Consider the following 24,131-nt stretch of genomic DNA (forward strand, 5'->3'; position numbering starts at 1 on the left):
GCTCCCCCCGCCCCCCGCTCCCGGCTCTGCGGCGTCAGAGCCGCTCCCGCCGTGCGGAGCGGGCAGGTCACGCCTTTCCCGGCGCGGCCGAGACCCCCGCCCGCCGCGCCGGCTCCGGAGCGCGCTCCCGGCACGCCCAGCCCCGCACCGCGGGGAAGGAAAAGCAGCGGACAGACGGAGCGATCGGAGATCACGCTCATGCACCATTTCTAGAGCAAGTGGAAGACGGGTGAAGCGGTTTTAGTGCTGCGTTAGCAGTTTCATAATGCGCGATTATACTACAATTGCCAAGGCACAGTGATAAGTAACACTTAAAGTTTTCTCTAGAGAGCCAAAAGTGCGTTCACTGTGGTAATCCTTAGTGAAGTGAGGAGCCTCTCCTCATTAGTCAAGCAGTAGCTTTTGGTATGCTGACAATTTAAATTAGAGGGAAAAAGAATTCTCCTTAAAGAGGCAAGATAAAGCACCAGGCTGGAGAAAACGTTAGTTCTAGGGATAACCAGATTTCATGGGACATGCACAATACAGTTGCAAGGTTATACATATCGCTTTTCAAATGCCAGCAGAACAACAGTCTAGAAATCAATACTGAACAGCAAAGAACAGGGCCCTGACTTCCAAAGGACAACAAAGCCAAATTCTGTGGGTTTAAGAACAGTAATGATCAATGAATGTAGCTTCTTGGAAAGCTGCAAGTCTTTGGGAAGAGATTATAGCATCTTTAAAAGCCTGCACTATATTCCCGAACTCAGTAGGTTGAAGTTTAAAAATACCAAGACAAAAAACTTGGATCACATCTTGTCCCTGTTATGACCGACTGATTTCACTAGCTCTGGTGGAAAATCAAGTTCACACCTCACCCTATCCCTCTGTGCCCAAATCTATGTTCTTCCAGATTAAAATAAGGCCTCTATTACACCTACTGAGACTATTCAAGTTCAAGTAAGGTGAAATTACAATTTCACCATATGTTTTGCCATACTCCACTCTGGAAAGCTATTTTAGTCTGGTTTGAAGCAAGATGCCAACACAATTAAGGAATACTAAGTAACACTATACACCCACTGTTGTAACAATTTCCCCCTCCATCCTCAAATGAAGCTGGCAACTTTAATATCAGACTTTCTTAAGGAAAAAACTCAATGTAAAAAAAAAGCAATGCTTGTTCCACTCTGCTAGAACTTAAGTAAGTCTAAAAGACTCGTGACTGGAGAGAAAGGACTTGGAAGGGAATGAAAAAAAACCCCAAACCTAGACAATGGAGCCAGTGTTTGTAGCTCACTGTTAAATAACTGGAAGACTAACAGCACCAACACAAACCTCATTTTGAAACACAGCTCACTGATGACAGTAGAGGGAACTGATGACAGTAGAGTAAGAGCCTAACCCAGGGATTATAGCTACCACAGTACAGGAAGACAAGTTTATTCTGTGGCACTAGGGCATCTGCAAGAAGGAAGAAAAATACCAGCTCTCCTGCTCTAGAAACTAGTGAATTTGACATATATTCCCAAACTGAAGTGTTTGCTCTATGTTTAACACTATACAAGATATTTGTCACTGAGAAAGCCAGAAGTTCAACAGATAGCATTTGCACACCCACTAAGCACATGGTCTGAAAAACAAATTCAGAAGCAATATTGTTCAACACTTCAGTTAGCTAGTAAAAATTAAAAAAAAATCTGAAAACTAATTTTCTCAATATTTTGACCTTCAAATCAGCAAAGCAACAGCTTTATTGAATTCAAACATTCAGTTTGAACATTGCAAGCAGTAGCTTGTAACCAAAATGTCTCTTTTCTGAACACCCAAATATTAAGACATTCTTTTGCCAAGGCATATACCTACTCTCTCTCTAGAAGAATGAATTTTTGTCCCATTCAGTATGCAAAAGCACAGCTTACCAGCAACATGAAGTTGTATGGGCTTGTGTATTTCTTTTTGTAACAGGTAAGCAGGGAACTAGCCAAACATGCTAAGCTCTTCGACCCTTTATAGACCCACACAGCACAATACATACCCCTTCTTGCTTTGTGAATAGGGTGAGGCACTCAGACAGAGCCTCACATGTTTCCTGGGATACTTCAGAGACCACATCGACTTTCTGCAGGAGGGGAGAAGATATTCCTGAAAGCATAAAAATATTAGTAATGTTAGAAGGACACTGTAAACTACAGGATTCTTTAAATTATTTTTTTCCTCTAAGTGATACAGACATAACATTCAAATGCTACAGGAAGGCTGATGCACTGCAAGATCTGTGGGAGGTTTTTTTTTTGCATCCTTTCCCTAGTACTGGTGTAAGAGTCACATGAATAGATCGAGTCTCAGCACAGTTTAGAAAGCAGAGGCAGTAAGCCATGGCAGCAGGACACTTGGAAAAGGGACTAGCAACAACCTCCTTTTAACTACTTTCTAGATTTTAAAGCTTCAGATGACAGAACTTAAATAAACAGGGTTTTGCACTGGTTTAATATAAATAAAAGTGTAAAATGTAGGTATTTTTTGCTTTCATGTATTATATAGAAGACAAAGAGCTTACCACAATTCTCAGTGCAGCTGTAAATTTAGGTTTGAAAAAAATAGATGGAGCTGTAACTACAAGCACCTTGAACAATTAAAGGGGAAGATCTTATTTTCATGGACTCACGTGTAAGTAGTACAGCTTGTCACCTCACATCCTGACTTCCATTTACAGAGGGGACTGCATGTCTATAACCAGCAGGAAATCATGATAACTCAATCAGCTGGTAGAAATTATTTGAGTCAATCTGTGAAGTTTTGTGATGTGAAGCAATTCCTCGGAAATCAGGAAAGCAAATTTCTCAGGAAGCATAGTTGTTGCAATTAAAATAATTGCAACATTTAGTGCCTGCTGACTCCAGGATCAGTTGACACCATTTAGTAACACAAGTGCTTCAAGCTGATGTCACACCACTTGAGATTAAGAAGTCCATCACTGATAGTACCTGAATTTATTTTTGAACTTATACTGCTTTATTCAGGACAAGATACAGTACATATCCACACACTAATTGTGGTCTCTGATACCAGAGCTCACCACTGACTCAAAAATGACTCTTAGAGCAGCTGCTAAAAACAGCTAGTGCCTCTAGAAGGAGGGGCAGCATACTGAGTGCAGGAGCCATCTTTATCTGTAATATACAAGATGCATAAGTCTCAAAGATAACTGGACTCAGAACAGCATGTTGAAACAGGGACAGAATTTTAAATATCAGGTGCCAACATAGCCGTTTTCATATTACTCAAATGTTTTTAGGGAAAACCCCACATAGAAGGGTTTCTAACTCAGAAATTTACATTCTTCTAGAGCCAGAGGATTCAAATACTTAAAAAATACCACAACAATCGGAGACCTAGAGCAGTTATCTCTGTTGTGACCTACAGAAGTTACACATGAACCCAGAAACAGTTCACTGACCTAGCAAGTTACAAACATTCATTGGAAGGAAAACAGGAACTTATTACTGCTATTGGGCAAGACTAGCAATTTCTAGGAAGGAGATACTATCTGCTTTTGCTTTACTATGGGTATCAGTTGTTTATCTATCCTTTTCAAAAATGTTTTTCTTGTTTATAAAAGCACCTCACTGGTTCTTCAGGTCAGCATTATGGAGTCAGGGAAACTGCCTCTGTAGCTACCAAAGGGAATTTATCCACCTTATACTAATTTTCAAACTGAGGGGTTTTTTTTGTGAAGAATTCAGTTTTATTGTAATAGTAATTACAAAACCTTCACAATAAGACACTCATATACATTATGAAATGTCCCTTTGCCCTGTGAAATAAAAATTTGGTAGAATTCAGTTTATGAAAAAGACAGGGTAACATCATGGAGTAACTTATCCCAGCAGCAAGTGGAAAAAAAGCTGTATTTTAGCCTCCTTTTGGAAAGGCACAGGGATGAAAGAATAATTTTTTTCTTCTGGAAACTGATATTCTAGTACAGACTAGGGATCTGTATAGACAAACAACTTGTTCTCTAATCTGAGCTTCCTAATTTTAGCCACAATATATAACTAGGATTCAGGCCCAAAGGACCAACAGTCATGTTCTTACAGAACTCCTTTTTGTGTTTAATACATTAATAACTTCTGTACATGTTTAAGGCACTTAATAAAATAAGTACAAACCTCTAGCATCTTGATGCCTGTGATATATTTTAGCAGTTATGCTGCAAAAATCCAGGTACATGTTAAGAATTATAACTTGAAATGAAACCTGAGAAGTTCAAATCTGGCATAAAAGTTGTGGCAAAATCTGTCCCATCATACCATGATCATACCAGGAGTATGTCCCATCATATCATGCCTTCAGTTCTCTGTACAGTTTTGTGATTTCACTGCTCTTTGTACCTGTGAGGAGACACTTATGCACTACAAGAAGCTAGTAACTACAGATTTTTTTTAAAAAATCCTTGAAAGCAGACTCCTGTGCTATATTTTTACGATACTACTCACTAAGGACTATAGCTAGAGGCAGTTTCATTGCATTTACAGCTGCTAATAAAATTTCTTTCAATCAGCATACTTCTTAGTTGTTTCTCCAAATCTGAAATCTTAATTGTTAGCAATTACTATAATGCTACTTTATTTGAATTTTTTTTCATGGGGAAAATTGTCCTCTATTTTCAAGCTCCTGAAAATTTGATTTTGGGGAAATAAAAGCATCCTGTTAGAAAAATAAAAAATCAGTTGCTTGGCAACAAATGACATTTTAAATGAATAAGCTTTACCTTTTGTAGCATCCAAAGATTTAACCATTGCAAGGAAGTCTGAAACCTCTTTACTGAGTCTTTGTTGGCATGCTTGTGCTTTCTGAAAGACAACAAGGAGAGCTTGTTCAGAAGTGCCTTGTTTTAAGGGAAGTGTATCCTTTCTTTCTTTACTATAGTGAAATTACAAAATTTGGACAGCATTAAATTAACAAAGATTCCCAGCCCAGAGACTAACATATTAAAACTGAAACAAATTATCTAAAGTACTTTCAAAGACACACAAGCAAACAAAATATTTATAAACATTTTATCACTGGCCAGATTTTGTTTAACTTAATGTAGCAAATTAACCCCCAAAGCTTTGTTGTATGTGCCACTTTTGCTCTTTCCCTCATTCTTTATAAAGCGGTTTAAAAATACAGGAAGAGCAAGTCCTTGTTCTTTGAGAAACTTAAGGACAAAATTAGCACATTCATTGGTTAATAAATGGCAAGCATAGGGACATGCAGAAACCGACCCCAAGATCGTATTTCAAGCCCACATTCAAACCTGGAGACAGTTATCATGAAACCATAAAATGGCTTGGGTTGGAAGGGACCTTAAAGATCATTTAGTTCCAGCCCCTGGCCAACCACACCTTCTACTAGCCCAGGTTGCTCAGAGCCCCATCCAACCTGACTTGCTGCTGCTTCCAGGGATAGGGTGTCCACAGCTTCTCTCAGCAAGCTGTTTCAGTGCCTCACCACCCTCTGAGTAAAGGATTTCTTCCCAATATCAAAACAAAATCTCTCCTCTTCCTATTTATCCTATCACAACTGCATCTAGTGTGTAATCACTGTTACACAGTTGGCCTGCGTAAAAAGTCACTGCCCCTGTTTTTTATAAGCTGCCTTTAAGAACTGGAAGGCTATAGTGAGGTCTCCCTGAAGCCTTTGCTTCTCCAGCTCTCTCAGCCTGTCTTCAAAGGAGAGGTGCTCATTCATTCCCAGTGAACATCTTTGTGGCCCTCCTCTGGACCCGCTCTAACATGTTCATCTTTCTTGTGCTGAGGCCACAGAGCTGGGTGCAGCACTCCAGGTGGGGTTTTATGAGGCAGAAGATGGGGGCAGAATCGTCTCCCTTGCCCTGCTGGCCACTCTGCTTTTGATGTGGCCCAGGATGCAGTTGGTCTTCTGGGCTTCAAGTGCACTGTTATCTATTAAATAATACCATCTTCTGTAGGTTGCTGGGGACTGCCAGCGCCAGTTATCCTCCCACCTCTGCTGCACCACAAGCTACTTTAAGTTCTTGTACTAAAAGGAATGGTACAAGCTGCTTGGAGTTCAGCCACATGAAGTTTTTTTCACTGCAGCATCAACTTTCCCTTAAAATAGAAGGGTTTAGCAGTACATGTATAGCAAAACACAAGAATCACGGGCTGAACGCTAGAATTACCAAAAACTACTCATTTCCATTGCAGGTACGAGCAGTCACTGTACAGTGCATCTGAGGTGATAAAAGATCACTTCTAAAACAATTCATTGCCTGTTCTGTAGAGGCAGAGCTCGATGTGGGTTACCTTTGGTGACACTGAGACTGCAGAATAACAAGTACAGTACACAAAGCTCCCTCTCCTGGCTGAAACTCCCAAGCAGAGCTTTCTATCTAACAGTAGTGGTGGCAAAAGTGAAAGCACAGCCCTGTAGCTCAGATAAATACGTCATTTTAGGCACACAGTCTGTGCAGGAATACATGACAGCAAGCAATGCAAACACAAACAGCATTTACTCATCCACAGGAGGAATCATCACTTTTAGTCAAAGGTATATCAAAGTATTTCAACACAGAACAATACTAATCTGCAACTGCCCAGATCCATGAGCCAAGTAAGTATTCAGTACATACTTTCAGAGTGTCCTGTAGGTCTGTAACAGATATTGCATCATCTTCATCATCACTACTCAGCTGTTCCTGTGTGCAGTAATGAGTGCTATATGCAGAGTGGTCTTCTATTGCTTCCAGCCAGCTCTGGAAAAGAAAAAACAGAGTTAATAAACATTTCAAAGGTCATCCCCAAAACAAGGTATCATGGAAGCAGAAGAACAACATTTTCTCATTATATAAATAAGACAGTCATTAGTAAACTGAGACATCTCAATAGGCAAGAAATAGATTGCTAGAGAACCTAACATATTGTAAATGAAATACTCGGTGGGCAGAGTACCACAGACTTATTAACCATTAAGCGCAAATGTAACCCACTCCTCAGTCTTTCCAGGGTCACATAAAAAAAATATTATTAATTAAAGGACTGTAGGGAATATATTTTGCATCTCTGGGCTTCTGTTTAGACAGCAAAGTCCCTGAGACAAAGTCTGCCTTCCTATGCATGACAAACTCTGTACAAAACCTCAAGCACTGTCATAACTAAGAGGTAGATTCTTTTCCTGGTCATTGGATCACAGAGTGGCTGAGGCTGGCAGGGACTTCTGAAGGTCATCTAGTCCAACACCTCCACTCAAGAAGGCCCACCTAGAGCTGGCAGGCCAGGATATCCAGATGGCTTTTGAAAAGCTTCAAGCATGGAGATTCCACAACTGCTCTGGACCTCTGTGCCAGTGCATGGTCACCCTCACACTTCTTTCTTGTGTCCAGAGAGAAACTCCTGTGCTTCAGTGTGTGCCCATTGCCTCTGGTCCTGTCACCAGGCACAACTGAAAAGAGCCTGGCTCTGTTCCTCTTTGCACCTCTCCTCAGGCATTTACAGACATCGACAAGCTTCCCTGAGCCTCCCCTTCTCCAGACTGAGCAGTCCCAGCTCTCTCAGCTTTTCCTAGGAGAAGTGATGCTCTGATCCCTTCAATCACCATAATGGTCCTTTGTTAGGTTCTCTTTAGTATGTTTGTATCTCTCTTGTTGTGAGAAGCCCAAAACTGGACACAGCACTCCAGCACTCCTGTTGTCTCCAACCCAACTCCATCTCTAGTTAGTACACTTGTAGAAGTACAACAGTGAATATACTACAAATAGCCCTAAAAAAAAAAAAAGTCTTTTGTTTCAGAGCCACCTTTTCAGAAAACATAATTTATTAGGTCATCTGGGAGTACAGTCAAGAGTAGAATGTACCATTAAAAGTTCTTTTGTTTGGGATAAAGAACTATGAAAGTGCAACAGAAGCAGGTTGCAATAGAAATTTACCACATGGAGAAGGGAATGAAAAACAGCAAGTTAGATAATAGGGCATAATACAGGCACAGAGCTGGAAAACAAGGTAGCACTTATTTTAAAGAAGAGATAATTACAATGGGTCAACTTTGTGCTGTTTAATCTATAAACATGCTAAAAGATTTAATATCTGCACTTAAGCTAGCAAGTCCTGATGATCAAAGTATGAAACATGCTGATACTCATGCATCCATAGCAAGTAGTATGCAAATTATTCATTACAGGAGTTATTGTGTTTTAATGCCTTTGATAAAGAGTCATTATTACCTCTCTAGTTTGAGAAGGAAGGCTATTTTTAGGAATCTTGAAACGATGAACAGTGTCATCAAAACATCTGACAGAAAAGAAGCAACTGTCTGTAGATTTTACCTAGAGCAAGGTGGAGAAAACACAAAATTAGTTTAATGAATCAATCAGAAAAAAAAAATAAGTGTAAACAAAGTAGAAAATTATGCTTAATTTTTTTTCGGAAGTTTTTGCCTCAATTTTGATCCAAGTAATTGTAATTCAGAAAAACTTTGGTCAGAACAGTTTCCATTACATTATGAATAGTAGTGTAGAGGTTCCTATGTCTAAATATGGTATTTGTATTTATTTGCACCACTTGATTCAGACAAAACCACAGCAACAGTTCAAGATCACCAGTATTAATGAATTTGAAGACACTGGAAAGCAAGTCATTTTTCCACACAATATGAGTGTATATATAAGTACAGTTTAACAGAACTTGTGGTGCCAAATTAGGATAGGGCATTTATAGAAATATGGAAATTATCTTAAATGCATTTTCCTTAAACACTTCATCTTTCTGGGCATTATAAATGACACCTGGCCTTTGTTTTCTCTGTCCACCCCTTCCAAAATGGATTCCCACAAGCATAATGGAAATCAGGGAAGTTTTCCAAAAGTCACTTTTAAAATTGATTAGTCTTGCAACTGAGATCAGCTTAAGTTATGCAATCAGTCACAAGCAGCCAGGGACAGCTAAGGAGGAACTGGAGCTTTGGCTATTCTAGATCACATGCTTCAAACTGACCCAGTCTGCTTTCAGGATGCCTTGTGTGTCTAAATCTTCGAGACTTTAGAAAGCAATGAGGGAGCTTTATGGCCACTTTACATAAAAGAACACTTTGCTGGACAGGAACAAGCGTTTCTTTCAACAGCACAAGCTTTCTCCCTATTTTATAACAAAGATCGGCTTACCAATCCAGCGGAAGTTTTCATTAACCGGGAATGGAATACAATGGAACACAAAAAAACCAACTCAGTAGTTACAACACATTTCACTTCCTACCGTGCAGACAGCTTGTGTCAGATGCTTGCATCCTTGACGATGATCATTATTCACTGCATCAGCTCTTTGAAAGAAGAAGAGATTTAGTGAAGACAGGAATTGCTTAAATTGCTTTTCAGAAACTTAAACACAGAACTTACTGTCTCCGATACCAGGAAAGCACTCCATGTTCTAGAACTATCCAGTAGAGTTTCCAACCAAAAAAACGTGAGCTCTAAAAAGGGAAAAAAAAATAAAAATAAGAAGGCCAGGTAAGCTTAACAGAACACTTTTAGTACAGACAGCTCAGTGTGCAGCTGCAGAGCTCTGGGTGGTAGGAGCCTGAGGCAAGAGACCATGAAGTGGCAAAGACCCTTTGCTTAGCCAAGGGCACAGGGACTTGTGAGCCGAGGACTCAGCAGGAAGACTCCAGATTTTCACACACTTGTATTGCAAGGGCAGAAACCCAGGGGTTCCTTTGTTTGGTTACCTCTTCAGAGGCACCAGCTCAAGCTGCTATTTTGTTCTTGCACAATGATTAAAGTAAGGATCCAGACATCTGAGACTCAGCCATGGGAAAGTCAGTAAGAAAACCCTGTCTGACTGAGTATGGCAACTTTAGGGAACCAAGCTGGGCATCTGTGGACTCACTGGAGCCACCAGCTGCAGAGGGGCTTTGGTCCCAACAGTTAAAAGCCTCTGGTGGAAGAAGTGTGGTGGAGAGAGTGACTCCTGCATGGTCAGACAGAGATGCTTCCTTAACACTTAAAACTAGTAAATGTTACAAAAACCTTTTCATTTCTGCATATCCTGATGATCACAGCAACCTGACAGTATTTTACAAGTGCAGCACTACCCTTGTTTTTGGAACCACCTGAAGATAAAAGTTGAGCCTGTGATTCAGTAAGAACTGAAATATTAAAATGTTGCATTTTTTAGTATTACAGGAATTGCTGATCACCACACAGTTCTATTTTATAAAATCAAGTGAGAAACAAAACACATTGAGATATCCAACTACAACATTTTATCTTTCTCAAGCTATAGTACACAGTTCTCATTTAAGAACAGTTCCTTATATTACAATTGTGATATAGGAAAATTTACACTGAAGAAAACTTTAAAGATTTCATTGAGCAACATAATTAAGCATTCATGTAGACCTTCGATACACTTGAGCAACACAGCAAAATTAGCTTTAAACTCATTGAATGCTACTTCCCACTAAGTTTTAAAATTTTCAGAAGGTGATACCAAAATATTAGTTGCAGTTTCTTAAAGAAAATGTATCAGTCACAGACTATCAAAGAAAGAAAAAACAAAAGGCATTTTGGCCACCACACAGAGAAGGAAAAAAGCCTTATTGTAGTGAAGCTTTGCCACAAAAATTAGCAAGAAATAGCGATTTCAGAGACTGAGGTTAAGATCACGGTACCATGAATCTAGTAGCTGCTCCACTCAGCCAGCCCATCTATACCTATTAGACTAAATTACTCTTAAGTACTATTTAAAAGTTCCTTCATTCATCAGTTACCACTGAAATATAGAAAAAGGACATACTGACATACTTTGAAATTTTACAAGCTATTTTAGAAAAGGAAATAAGCCATACCTTCCATAGGAGACCTTCATATCGTCTCAGGGGTTTGTTGATAACCTGCACAGAAATGAAAGCTCATATAGGAATAGCCTCAACTAGACAGCCTTGGCATTTTAAATTGATACCAAAGTTCCTACCTTTCCAGTTTTACCTGCCAGTATCAGTTTCATTTCTGCACCTTGGGCTAGATCAAGGGGTGTCTGATCTGTTTAGTAACAAGACAAGGAATGAGAACTTGATGCAAATAAACTTAGATGTACTTGAAAATAATTTGACACTCTTTACCCATCAGTTTGTCCTCCAAGCATCTATGCTTACTTGGAATTGGGGAATATCAACTCCTCAGGGACAGAAGACTAAAAAAGGTATTGAACTTTAAGGTACTGCACTGCTTGTCAGAGTTCTACTAACTGCAGAGAGCCCTTTGCCCTTACTGATTTAAATTTGTTTCTAGCTGCCAGCTATAAAATACAGTTTAGGACACTCACAAATACCAAGACAGAGGCATCCTTAAACATAGGACAAGAACACAGTTTGCATAACTTCTGCATCAAATTTTCCCTTTTAGTTTCATTAGAAGCCTTCTTCTGAGAAGTCACTTTGTCCCAGCCACAATTTCAATCTTGCTTTTTTTGTTACCTGTGTTCAATGTTTAGTATCAAGAAAAAAAAAAAGGCAGGCATATTTCACTGTTAAGACAGTGAGTAAACTTTCCAGAGTAAGCTAAGCTTGGAAAATAAAAGCACATACAATAAGTATTTTGCCACAGTTCTTCAGCCTCTTGCAATTTAGGCACTGTTGGCCTTCCTTTATTAGTGACACAAAGCTTGTAAAGCACTGTAACATTTTCCCTGAACACTGCATAATAAGTAACACAGCTTACAGAAGATACTGAATTTGTGTCTCCACTTAACATACTTTTCATTTGATACTCACCATTTTTGTTTTTTATTCTAGGATCTGCTCCATTTTTTAGAAGTTTCAATGCACAGTGCTTATGAGCACGGTATGCTGCACAGTGCAAGGGAGTGTTCCCCATCTGATCTGTACAGTTGATATCAGGTGGCTTGCGCTTGTTTAACTGGAAAAAAAAAAAAGTTCTGCTTACTTATTGGTTTTCCTCCCTCTCCAGATGCCACATTCTCCCTTTTGAAAATTAGTTGTTCCTAACTAGGATGCTTCAGTGTAGATCTGGCAACAAAGAGTGCATTTAGCAAGTGTTCTGACAATGGCAGGGACTGCAACAATCAAACAAGACATTCAGCTGGAGTAAAGAACTTCAGTGCTTTTCTTGCTGCACCCCTTCCACCTCTGCTGCACAATATGGACACGTTTTTCTGCTCAACTGCACAATGCCAGGGAAAGTTGCCCAGTATTGCAGTTCAGTCATTTATATGCTAGAATCGCCCTGCCCAGTTCTACTGTCAGAAATCCACTGTTCTTCATAGAAGACTCCCAGGCACAATGCAGAGTTACCACAGGCCAATGCTAAATCCACAAAAAAATTGTCCAGCCACCCTTTCAGAGAGTAAGAACTCTGAACTGTAGGGTGGCAGACCTGCCAGTCCCAATGCCAGCTATCCTAGGCCATTTAGAGCTCCTAGTACAGCCAATCTGTTACACAGAGTTTTGCTGCATTCTTAAGTCTATTATGATAAAAGTAGCCATGGAACCAAGGGAAAAAAAAAACCCAAAAAAACAAACTGAGTTTTACTCACACACAATAGAAATGTTTTGAGAAACTGACCCCTTCAAAGAGAAGGGTCATTAAGCATGACACTGCTAACTACCCTAAAACACCACTACACTTCCACTCAAAAACGTGGCTACTGGATGTATACATGGGGATTGAACTGAATGATCTGTAGAGGTCCCTTCTGGCCCAAACCATTTCATGCACTATCAATCACTTAAGCTCCCAAACCAGATGGGAGTGCCTTAATAAAAAGTATAAGTTACTGAGAAGCAGCCTTAGGAGACCAGAGTCACAAGTGCATGACAACGATTTTTGAGAAACTCAGTTTAAGCATTCACATTAGCCATATGCTTTCTTTGAAAAATTATTCCATAATAACAGAATTCTCATAGCCACAATTTAAGTTAACATCAACAGCAACCACCTTATATGTATTTCAGAAATAGTCCTAAAAGGGATAAACTACTAAAGCTGTTGTTTACAGATCAACTGGTAAGAGAACAGAAGTCAAAAAGAGGGAGTTGGTGGAAGCATACCCTCCTTAACACTGTAGTCTTGCATTCCTGAGGACTCCTAAGCTTTAGCTCTTTCCAACCAGCTCTTTTACATTTACTTTCTCTTCCAGCTTCTTACCTCCACACCTTTTAAGCCACATGTCTGTGCTTTCAGCACCTTATGCCCTGTCACAAGGGAATATTTGGAAGAAAGCTTCATGCATCAACTCATTGGGATAAAAATCTCTCCACTCACTTCAGGAAATGTACATTTTTGGTAATTCACAGGAAGAGCACACTCACTTTGCCTCAAGTAGACTAAAGAATCTGGGTTAAGATTCAGCTGCTGAAGATCTAACTGCTAGTAAATAACATGTTCTGGTGTTAGGTGTCACAGTAAAGGTAGATGTAAGCAGCTAAAGTTTCATGAGCACAATAGTCTTCTTATAATAAAAATCTAAGTAGGAACAGAAAGGTCTGAACAATTAGAAGGCAAAGTATGGGGAATTCTGGAGCTAAAGGGCTGTGCTACACAATAGCACATAGTAGCTACACAAATTCTGCATAGAGGTAATAAACCTAAGGGTAGGAAAGGCAAAGGGGTTTACCCCACAGAGTTGTAAGTGTATTCCAAGGAACACCTGTTAAGAATTGACTTAAAACTGACTCTGGGTCAAAAACGTGACAATAGTTTGGAAAGTTTTAGAAATCAATATATAGCTGTCTTCACATGTACAGAGCTCAAAAACAGAAAATATATACAAAAAAAAAAAAAAGGAAATCACTTAGAAATTAAAATGTTCACAGGGAGAACTACATGTTCATGCATAGTTAAATGCTGCATGAGAGAAAGCTGAGTTCTTTAATGACAAATTTCTGTAAGAAGCCACTTTTTTCTGTTTTGTTTTTTTTCACATCAGTTTAAGGATTAGTCGGCAGACATGTACCAAGTATTAAAATTATCAGAATCAAGAACAGATCACTTTTGTCAGTTTATTAATTACAATTAGTACAATTGTGCAGTGTATTAATGCACCATTTTTCCACATCTTAGGTGCTGTGTATAGCTCTGGTTCTCTCCCCATTTCAAAGAGGACAGCACAAAACTCCAAATAAGAATTACAAGGATGACCAAAGATTTAACAAGAGTTTCCAAGCAGTTAGAAAGATGAGTGCTCTTTGGGCTATAAGAAAAAAATTTAGAGGGGGAGTAAATGTGAACAGGTGTTCACTTCTGGCTTCTAAGCAGAAAAATAAAGAACATCTAATATCTCAATATACAAATCGCACATTTGTGAATTTTGATGCCTGAAAAGGCATTACCAAAAGTGCTAAGTAGGTAGAAACCATTCCATACTGCGCATTTTACTTCCAAGGACACTCTTCAGGACTCTCAAAAGCCCGAGTTCAAGCACTGGGACTCTGCTTCAAAACCCAGCTGGATTTGGTCCTGAGCAACCTGCCCTAGTTCATTCTGCTCTGCAAACAGGAGCTGGACTCGATTACATCCACAGGCACCCTCCAGTCTTTCTGTGATTGCTTCTGCCACAGCCTTCCCATGCCACCACACTGCTCATCTGGGAGTACTAGGAGTGGGCTCACATACACATACAGTTTCCAATTTCTGCTCAGCATGAAACTGTGCTGTGCAGACGACTGTCCATTAAGAACTACAGTGGGTGCTAAGAACAAAGACCTTACTTTCAAGATTAAAGACAGGCCACACTGTGGTGAAAATCTAGGCATCCATGACATTAAGGTATCCAGAATAACATAATAAGCTTATCTCAGCAGACCACAAACCTTTGCTGCTGTTTACAGTTAACTAGCTAATTCTTTCTAAAGGATTTAAAAACACAAAAGAAGTTGAAAACCGTTGGTTTTGCAACCTCCAACAAAGAGGAAAAGCTTTGAGGGTTCAGCACCTTACCAATATAACATGGTGCACAGCACTAATATTCCAAAGTCACAGCCTTTGAAGTGCAAAGCACAAAGTCATATTTTGTTGCATTATGGATTGAATCACTTGACTTGAATTCTTACCAAGGCAGTCAATTTCCCTGTTTCCCCCTCTCTCGCTGCTCCTAAGAGGAGTTCTTCCAGTTTCCTTTCTTGTGTCCTTTCCACTGCTATTAAGAAAAAAAAAAAAAAAAATAGAAGTAAGGTCAGTCTCAGTAGAGTACATATGAGGTACAACATTCAAAAAACTATAGCAAAACAAGCCTAGAGAAGAAAGAGTTTCCAGTATTATTTATTTGGGACGGGTATAAATAGAATATTTACTCAGAGAAGTTTGTGTCAGAGCAAAGATATAAAGACAAAAAAGCACATAAAATTTGACAAGATGTGTAAGTTTGTATACACATACATTATTATTATTATCATTATTTTGACACTTAAAACCAAGGCCACTCCCTGCAGAAGGGAAAATGGGAACCCTCGTTTAAGATCTTCTCTATGTTCTTTTCAGATTCTCTTCTACTCTTCTTATCACCCTACCAAAATTTTATTTTTCTCTAACAATTCAGCAGATGAGCAGTGGAAATGAGTTGTTTGCACATTTGCATGTAGAATCGTAAGAGATATCACTTCTTATATGCAGTCTGTGATAGTGGACACAAAACTCCATCAGTATTTAGGAGTATTACATAGTAATACCAGGAAGCAACAGTTTTTGAAATCTCCAAAACTATAATCAGTGAACTAGATTAGTATTTGGACAACATCTGCCTCATCTCTGACACCTGTGAGACATGGAGGAAACAATGGGAAGGATTTTGATTTTTTTATGCTTTTGACACAATGCCTAAGACTGCAATAGCAAGTCCTAAATCTGATCATAACTGGGTCACCTCCTCAAAGCTCAGGATTTTGCTCTCTAATGATCTGGTTGACACAAAGCCACTTACAGTTCTTCAGGTTTTTTTCTTCCAAAGAGCCAAGGCTTTGACTGCCCATGTACCATTCAAAGCTGTAGCAAGGACTACCTTCCTCAGCAGGACTGAAATACTTACCTGAATAATGCTATTTGTATTCATAACACTTATCTCTCGAGTCACAAAAACTCCCACTTGTCAGTACTGCAGACAAGAACCAAAAACTGTGACTATTTTCTTTCTAACAGCCAAATTTAAAAAGAAAATTCAACTGAACTTCTGTAACTTGCAGAAAAAAAAATTAAAAAAATTAAAAATAAAAAAAGAAGCAGCTTTTAGAATGCACACATGTAAAAATACCCCAAAACAAACTTTGGCCTATTGAAGTTACCTTCCAACATATTCCTTATGTCCTTGTCATGAGTAACTTCTTTTGCAGTCTCTCCACTGCCGTTAACAATAGAAGGATCAGCATTATGCTGTAAGAGTAACATCACCACCTCCTGAAAAACAATTTGAAAAACACTGCTTATCTGTCTGTGCAACTGCAAGGACACAATCAGGCTTTCCAGCTATTGACATCCTTGTAACCAACGGCCTCTCACCACTGCTGGTTTCTTATGAGAACAGGAAGGGATGTTTTAGAGAGATTGAAGAGTGAGACTGACTGTAACCTTTTCTCTCCCATCAGTCAGGCTGAAGGAGCCAACAGGAGGTACAGCTGAAGAGACTGACCCTGAAGAACTGGTATACCTGGTGTGAATGCTGAATTTGATATAAAAATTGTATAACTGGCTCTTCTGACAAGACAGAAAGTAGTCACTCCTTCTGAAGGGCCAAGATGTTACTCAGAGCAAGTACTAGTTTTGGAATGATGGCGGCATGGGGGAAGAAAAAATGTCACATTACACAGGCCTAAAAAAACCTCTTTAGTTCTAATTAACTATGAAGAAACAGCATTTCCAGATACCAAATGGGCCTGTGTGTCCTAATTTAAGAGATTTCTTTTCTCTCCAGAAGCTACTAAGATTAAAACAATGTGGTTTCTCTCTGTGGCTTTTTTTTTGGACAGAGTTACACAAGCTAGGCAATGTGCCTAATCCCTCTGAACATGCTGTACTGAAACAGACAATAAGTAATTTTTAGACACTGTAAAAACATCTTTCTGAAGTGATCTTATTGCTAGCACTTACTTAATAATTCTACAAGTGAGGCTTAAAAAAGCCACCATACTTTACCTTACGACCTGTGAAAGCTGCACGATGGAGTGGAGTGTCCCCCATGTCATTCAGCACATTCACATCTGCACCAGCCTAAACAGCAAGACCAAAAGACACCTGAATGTTCTTCCAACAAGAACTTCATGGCTATTCCCTCTGACTGGGGGGAAGGGCAGACAGGACTCTAATGTAGACCTCGTGGCACATCATATCAGTAACACAGTTATCCTGGAAGCAAGGATATAGTACGTACATACCTAAGATTCATAGCCAACATTCTCTCAATTACTACAAAAAGGAAAAGCCCTCTGCACTCTTCCAGGCACACTTTTAATAAGAGGGTATATGGGAAGTAAGTTTCATACAAGGGGTGGGGGGCTGTTGTTTTCTTGGCTTTTGTTTGGCTTGGGTAGTTTGGGGTTTTGTAGATCTTCCTGTTGAATCTCCCTTCTTTTTGTCATGCACTTTCTCCATCCCATACCTTTTATCTGAAAGGAGTAGTGCTTGCCACACTGCACAGGCACTCTTCCAAGAAACCCTATCCCTCTTTCATTAAGTATTTCTTCTACACCACTCTACCTAACCTCTCAAAGGGTCAAAGAAAGGGCAGGGCATACTTAACTTCATCACATATGTTTAGATCACATGATTTAGCCAGGTCATTGCTGCCTGTCTGAAGTCAGATGAACCTGACTAGATCCAGAGCTCTGTTTCTGATAATGCCTCCTTCACTTGCTCCTGGCACAAGTACACAGACACACTTATACATGCCTAGCTTTCAGAAGTGCACAGACTCACTTATTTCTCATCTTGTTCTTTAAATAATACCCTTTCAAGAGCCCTATCAAAGGAACTAAAAGTACAAAGTCGTATATACTCTTCTAACTCTTGAAGTTGGATGCTTGATAAATGCATTAAGTGATAAAACTACCTTTTGCTTTAAGTAGCCCACTTGAATTGAAAATAGCATTATTTACTGAGCAAGTGTATAGGCTAGAGAAGAATTTCTCAAATAAATCTCAAATTTGTTTCCTCCTTTAAAGTCTGGATTATGCTGGCAGCTTTTATTCTTAATGAAATTCAAGTTTAGATTATCTTTGCACTTGAGCCCATTTACCACACTCCTGCCATCCCACAAAATCTTTAAAATATTAGAGAGGGTCTAATATGGTTAAGGTTGGTTGAAGCTACCCTGAGAGAAAAAAAAAAAAAAATCAGTCAGAAGCCACACAAGTCACTGCATTTGTTATGCAAATACAAACATATCAGTTTTGATAACTGAAGTCCATAATTTCAAAATTCATCACACAGTTTGACTCATTATTTCTTTCTAATGTCTTTGAAATAAGGAAATGTGTTATCCAGTGCCTGAAAGAAACACATACAAACTATTTGCACAAAATTCTGTGCATGCTTCTACTCACAATATAGAATTAGATAATGCAGCTTTTTTTGCATTTGAGACACTTTAGCCTTCTCTACAGCTCAGTAACTGAAATTGCATAATCTTAAGTACTTTATGTACTACAGTAAACTAACCAACTGTTGAAGTAATTGCATTACTAGTATCACATGCTGGCTTATTATATACAGACACCCACTAAGCTTCAAAAAATCTGAGCTTTCACCAGTGCACACCTATACATTGCACATCTTTAATTCCCACACACAAATAGTTACGCTCCAAGAGAAAACCAGCTAGGTACCAATAATTGTAAAAACTATCCTGAGTAAGGACTCAATTCTACCGTATAGACTTCCATGTTCACTGGGTCCTTCTAAACCAGGCCTGTCTTAATGTCAAAGCAATCAGTTATGTCTGTGTTACATGTATATTAACTGTAGGAGTGCCTCTGCCTCTCTGCAAAGCCTCCTTTCTTCTGTCACAAAAACCTGAACACTAACTGCTTCTAGCCTTACACAGAGAGGAAAATAGATATATACCTTCAGCAAATCCTCTACCACAACAGCATGTCCAAAGTAGCAAGCAAGGTGAAGAGGTGTCCAACCCATATTAGACTTACTTCTGCCTAAAAGACAAAACAGGTAAATTAAGTTTTGATCACACCGTTCAAAAGAAATATTGTCATCTGTTTGGAGGTTGTCATGGATGACCATTCTTCACGGTAGCAGAGGAACAAGAAGGCTGGAAGCATCAGTACTACTCATATTATTTAAATTACTAAATCAGGAGGCATTTTGAGAAAGTTGGATTCAAATCTCTTTTAAAAAAAACCAAAAAACAAACAAACAAAAAAAACACACAAGAAACCAAACCAAAAAAAACCAACCAAAACAAACAACCAAACTCAAAAAAATCAACCCCAAAAAACCCTAACAAAAACTCCCACAACTTTCTGAAAGGGAAAAGTCATGTTGCCTGACTGAGAATAAAACTTTTCTTTGCATGTTGCACCTTTCAATACCAGCAAGAAGCTTCAGGTACTTTCATTCTTCATTCACTATGAAAATGGCACACACAAACACATTTTTCTCTTGTTTATAAAAAAAAAAAAAAGTCTTTGGTTTACACAATTTTATTTTCTTCACCCAAATGAGAGGTAAGACACCCCATCTTTCAAACAAAGGATTCAAAATAAAATAGGTGGAATGACCTAAGGTTGAGGCTTTTTTGTCATCAGTTGTTTTGTTACCTTGTGCTTTACTCAGTTTTAATAAAGACAGCCTCACTAAGTAAAGTGCTTTGAAATCTATAAGCACAATAGAACTAATGTATTATCTACAGCTCTAAGTTGCAGAATGATAAAGGAAAGACAGGAACCAGGCACAAAAATGACCATGCAAAGGAAAGTATGATTTATTGATTTATACTTTAAAAAGCATTTAAAAAATGATGTAGAGGACTGGCTGTATGAAATTCAACGACTCTCCTACAATCAATTCTTTAAGAGCAAGATATTAAAGCATTAGAGATTACTGAAGTTAACACTCACTTTCCAACTGCAACACTCAACTCTATTAAGCAAAGGCAACTTGTGCTTAAGTTTTTACTAAGCAACAGACACACAGCATTACAGTGTCACCTAAAAGCTATCATTTTATACTTGGAAGAAAAATGAAAATAAGGCAGTAGAAATTGTTTTGAAATCACTGCCACCATTAATTTTTCCCCTGTCATATAACCTCAAGTACTGACACATGGAGCACAAGTTTCCTCCGAGAAAACAAGCACAAGGAAAAGAAACTGTTCATCTTGAAAGTTCATCATCTTTTCTGCTCTCATATTAAAAATTAACATTAGCATGTGATTCAGAGCAGAAATATTTTCCTATTTCTTATAACTGTTTCCAGCTAACATTCCTGCCCTTTACTGACCATTTCTTTTGTAATTTGATTCTCTTTCTTCTCAACTTCTGTTGTTTCCAACCCCAGATTTAGATCTTTCCCTCATTACAGTCTGGCCCACAACAGAGCTCCTACCTATGTCATTGATGGGCCCAAGTATCACAGAAGATAAACACTGTGTGGATTGCTGACTCTGGGGCTATTTATGTTGGATAACATACTAAAGAGACTTCACTCATCCCTCATTCCAGTAGAGAATAAGGTTCATTCAAAGAATACAAAAGAGGTCTGAGCTGCACTGAATTCATACAATTAGCCCAGAACAGTCATTAGTTAACAGCACTGACAAGATGGTTTTGCTGCCAAGGAACTCAGTCATGAAAAAAAATAACCCAGAACCTGTCCAGATTTGTAGTTCTTACTATATAAAGTAAGAACACACCCTTGTTCTGCATCCACTCTGAATGTTTGAATTTCTGATATTAGCTGTCCATTTATTTCTCAAGCTTTTGAGGTGTTCTCTTCAAAGTGACCACAAATGTTTGTACTTTTTTATTATTATTTTAAACCATTACACTAGGGAGAATGCAAGGGTAGGAAAGGAGAAATAATGAAACTCCAACAAAAAACATAATTCCTCTCCCTCTCGCACACAGCTCTTTGCTTTAATGCCAGTTAATTCTAAGTCTCAAGTGTTACCATTTGTTTAGAGAGTGGAAACAAGGTAGGCAGTCATTTTCCATGGCAGCCATGACTGCTAGGCCACTGGTCTTTCAAACGTGTATTTTGCCATAACACATACTGACCATTAACCTTACTTTACACATTTTTTTTACTTTGCAAATTCCTAGATACACTATTTTCTTGTATTGAAGGAGAATGACCCAACAAAAGACGGCCTTGGAAAACACCATTATTTTGGATGAAACCTGGGTTTGGTACTGTTTAACATGGACACCTTCCTTCCAAACCAGTGAACTGAGGAACCCAAAAAGAGATGTTCAGATTGTTTGGCTGGATTTTCCTCCTGCTTATCTGCAAGCACTGACTGGGTAGAATACAGTCACAACTGAGTGAGTACAGGAAGCCTGAATTTATTTTCTCTTCCTTCACTTTGGCTGAAATTGTGATGTTTAGGATCACTGTTGTCAGACCTGACACTTATGAATATATAGCACACACAGCCTCAGATGTAGCTCCCCTCTGAAAAGACAAGGAAAAGATGTTGAAGATAGGCTTTGACACCCAGGCACATCAACTTGTCAGACTTATGGCTACCAAGGCACACCCTGCAGGAAGCTTACACCATCTCCAGTACAGCCTCCTATCTTCTCCAGAAGCACTTTATTTCAAGCCAAGTGGCACTGTTCTATCAAATGCAAATCCTGAAGGAACTGCTACAGCACTGAAGACATTCCTCACACCCTAACTTTCTAGGGACATCTATTATCCAAGATAATGACAGAAGCACAAGAGGTTGTCAGGAAGAGAAGGAAGATTAACTGTCTTTTTGCAACCCTTACAGTCTACAGTGTGTACTTCAGTTAATCATCAGGTTGTTATGTAATTACTATCTGGTGGTACCCAACAGATCAAAACAATCAGAACAAGATATAGTGCTTTGGCTAGTGAGAAGGCAGAATGGCAGGACTGGTTATACAGCTGAGGCTGTTTGGCCTCAATTTGTCATAGACTGTTTCCAATGGAACACTCTATGGGGGCAAAGTGAAACAAGTGAAAGAAGTCAGCAAGCATTAACTAGCTGGCACGTACTGCTAAACTAGAAAAACAGCTAAGCACCAATCTTTCACTTCATTACCTGAGTCTCTTCTATGCTGCAGACTTTCTAACCAGAGACCCATTTGCTTGATATAATACATGGCAGATTATGCCATTTCATTATGCTTTCTTGACTTCAGATTATGTATTACAACACATTAAAGACACTCTGAAATCTCTTCTAAGCACAGGGAACTTCAGGATTTTACTTATGGGCACTGTTGCATGAATCTTAAGGTACTTTTATTCCAACTGTATAAGCACTACACATGTCTTGAATAGTTACCAAGGATATACTTCTGAGGATGGAGGACTTCAGCTTCATCAAGGCACATCTGGTTCCCCTTTAAATTATGAAGTAGCTCCCCAAAGATGAAGTAGCAAGAGCTTGGGTTTCAAAACTTATTTTTCTGAGGCGGGTACATTAACCATTGAGGAAACACAAACATGGCTGAGTAGTTAAACAAAACAATAAGTAAGCTGACGATTAAGAATAAGACATGGGAAAGGGATAGAGCTTGCTCAGGTAACAGGAATCCCTGCCCTTTAGGGCAAGGTGTTCCCTTCTGTTATGGTTGAGAGGAAGCACAGTCCACTCTCCCTCTAGCACTTTATTCTCAGTGCTGCTAAACAGTTAAATGCTGAACAGTGGAATACCAGCCTGGGTAGAAAGAGTGGGATTCACATCCACATCTTGGAAGCAACCAGAAACACACTCATGCAAATAAAGAGAAATATAAAGCTACTAAAATAACAAAGAAGTAAGGGAGTCTGCAATTGCTAGCAAGCTTGCAAATCTAGTCCTAATTCGAAGTTTTAATGCACAGCAAGCAAGTTGCTGAGCCACACCTCTGTTAGCTGCACATGAGCAAAACTTCAGTGATGGCCAAAGACCCAGACAAAGATGGAGAACAGTCTTAGTTTCTCTTCCCTAGTAACCTCGTATTCTGCTAGAAGTAAGAAGTATATATTTGTCCTAAACATTTTTGCAAGTGGCAAGAAATGTAACGCTTCTGCAGTGTGATAACAAAATATGGGCCTAAAAAAACCTCCAAAGATAAAAAAACCCTTACACTAAGAAGAGCACAAATGACTGACCTGATCTAATCTTCTCTGCAGCCCTGATGAAAGCTATTTACCTCCCTGAGCAATCCCCGGGCACCAACCCAATCTGTTCTGTTTAGTATTCTAAAGCTTCAAAGTTGGCATAAGCATGAACACAGGCAAAAAGAGATACTGATTCTTTGTCTTGTTGATACTTCTAGTGTCTGTGAATTAAGCTGAGTTTTTCTGCACACTGCAACTACCCATACTCTTTTATTATCTCTCCCCTATGCAAATATGCCCTTAAGTCATAGTGTAAAAGCTGTTTAAGTTGTGTTTTTATTACTCTGCTGAGCACTCCAAAGAAAGCAAGATTATACTATCACTATCAGTTTCACTACATGTGACTTCAACAGCAGGATTACAAACATTTGAGGAAGGCTACTAACCTTTACAGTTGATATCAAAGCTTATTTCTCCTTTGTCCAAGGTATCCAGCAGCTGTTTAACTTCTTCAGCATTTCCATTTCTAGCATCATGGAGAAGCTGCTGTTCTGCTTCCGTAGTCATCTCTACCAAAAGATTTGAAAGAAGAGATTTTGCAATCGGTTATACTGCTGTAAGTTATAGCTTATATCACTTTTTGCTGTTATTAAATTCTAACCCTGGTATGAGAAAGATAACTATTCTTTTTGTGGAACATACTTAATGCACAAGCTGTTGCAACATCTAGCACTCAGGCTACTAAGAAGCATTAAAATTCCTCATACAAAGCAGTTAAATAACCCATGTTTTCTTGCTTCTCTGTTTTCTAGGTTCTAAGGGTGGCTTGGGAGTTGAAACTCTATGCCACAAACAAGGCAAGCTTTGCTACAAGCATAACCAGCTACAAGCATGTGCT

At 39.0% G+C, this 24,131-nt stretch overlaps 1 protein-coding gene across 2 annotated transcripts in view; it reads right to left on the minus strand.

Moving 5' to 3' along the window:
- Window positions 1-24,131, minus strand: part of OSBPL1A (oxysterol binding protein like 1A) — a 76,645-nt gene that overhangs the window by 47,126 nt on the left and 5,388 nt on the right. For both annotated transcript variants that reach the window (XM_015617853.2, XM_015617852.2), the window contains exons 3-16: window positions 23,680-23,802; window positions 19,046-19,131; window positions 17,120-17,194; window positions 16,273-16,384; window positions 15,049-15,134; window positions 11,752-11,896; window positions 10,953-11,020; window positions 10,828-10,872; window positions 9,377-9,450; window positions 9,237-9,300; window positions 8,210-8,311; window positions 6,623-6,745; window positions 4,757-4,838; window positions 2,021-2,127 (exon numbers count right to left, since the gene is read on the minus strand). In XM_015617853.2, the coding sequence (XP_015473339.1) occupies window positions 2,021-2,127; window positions 4,757-4,838; window positions 6,623-6,745; window positions 8,210-8,311; window positions 9,237-9,300; window positions 9,377-9,450; window positions 10,828-10,872; window positions 10,953-11,020; window positions 11,752-11,896; window positions 15,049-15,134; window positions 16,273-16,384; window positions 17,120-17,194; window positions 19,046-19,131; window positions 23,680-23,800 (1,290 nt within the window). In that variant the 5' untranslated portion in view covers window positions 23,801-23,802. The remainder of the gene's footprint in view (window positions 1-2,020; window positions 2,128-4,756; window positions 4,839-6,622; window positions 6,746-8,209; window positions 8,312-9,236; window positions 9,301-9,376; window positions 9,451-10,827; window positions 10,873-10,952; window positions 11,021-11,751; window positions 11,897-15,048; window positions 15,135-16,272; window positions 16,385-17,119; window positions 17,195-19,045; window positions 19,132-23,679; window positions 23,803-24,131) is intronic.

The sequence above is a fragment of the Parus major genome, chromosome 2 (genome assembly GCF_001522545.3).
Source record: "Parus major isolate Abel chromosome 2, Parus_major1.1, whole genome shotgun sequence".
In the NCBI taxonomy this organism is placed as follows: domain Eukaryota; kingdom Metazoa; phylum Chordata; class Aves; order Passeriformes; family Paridae; genus Parus; species Parus major.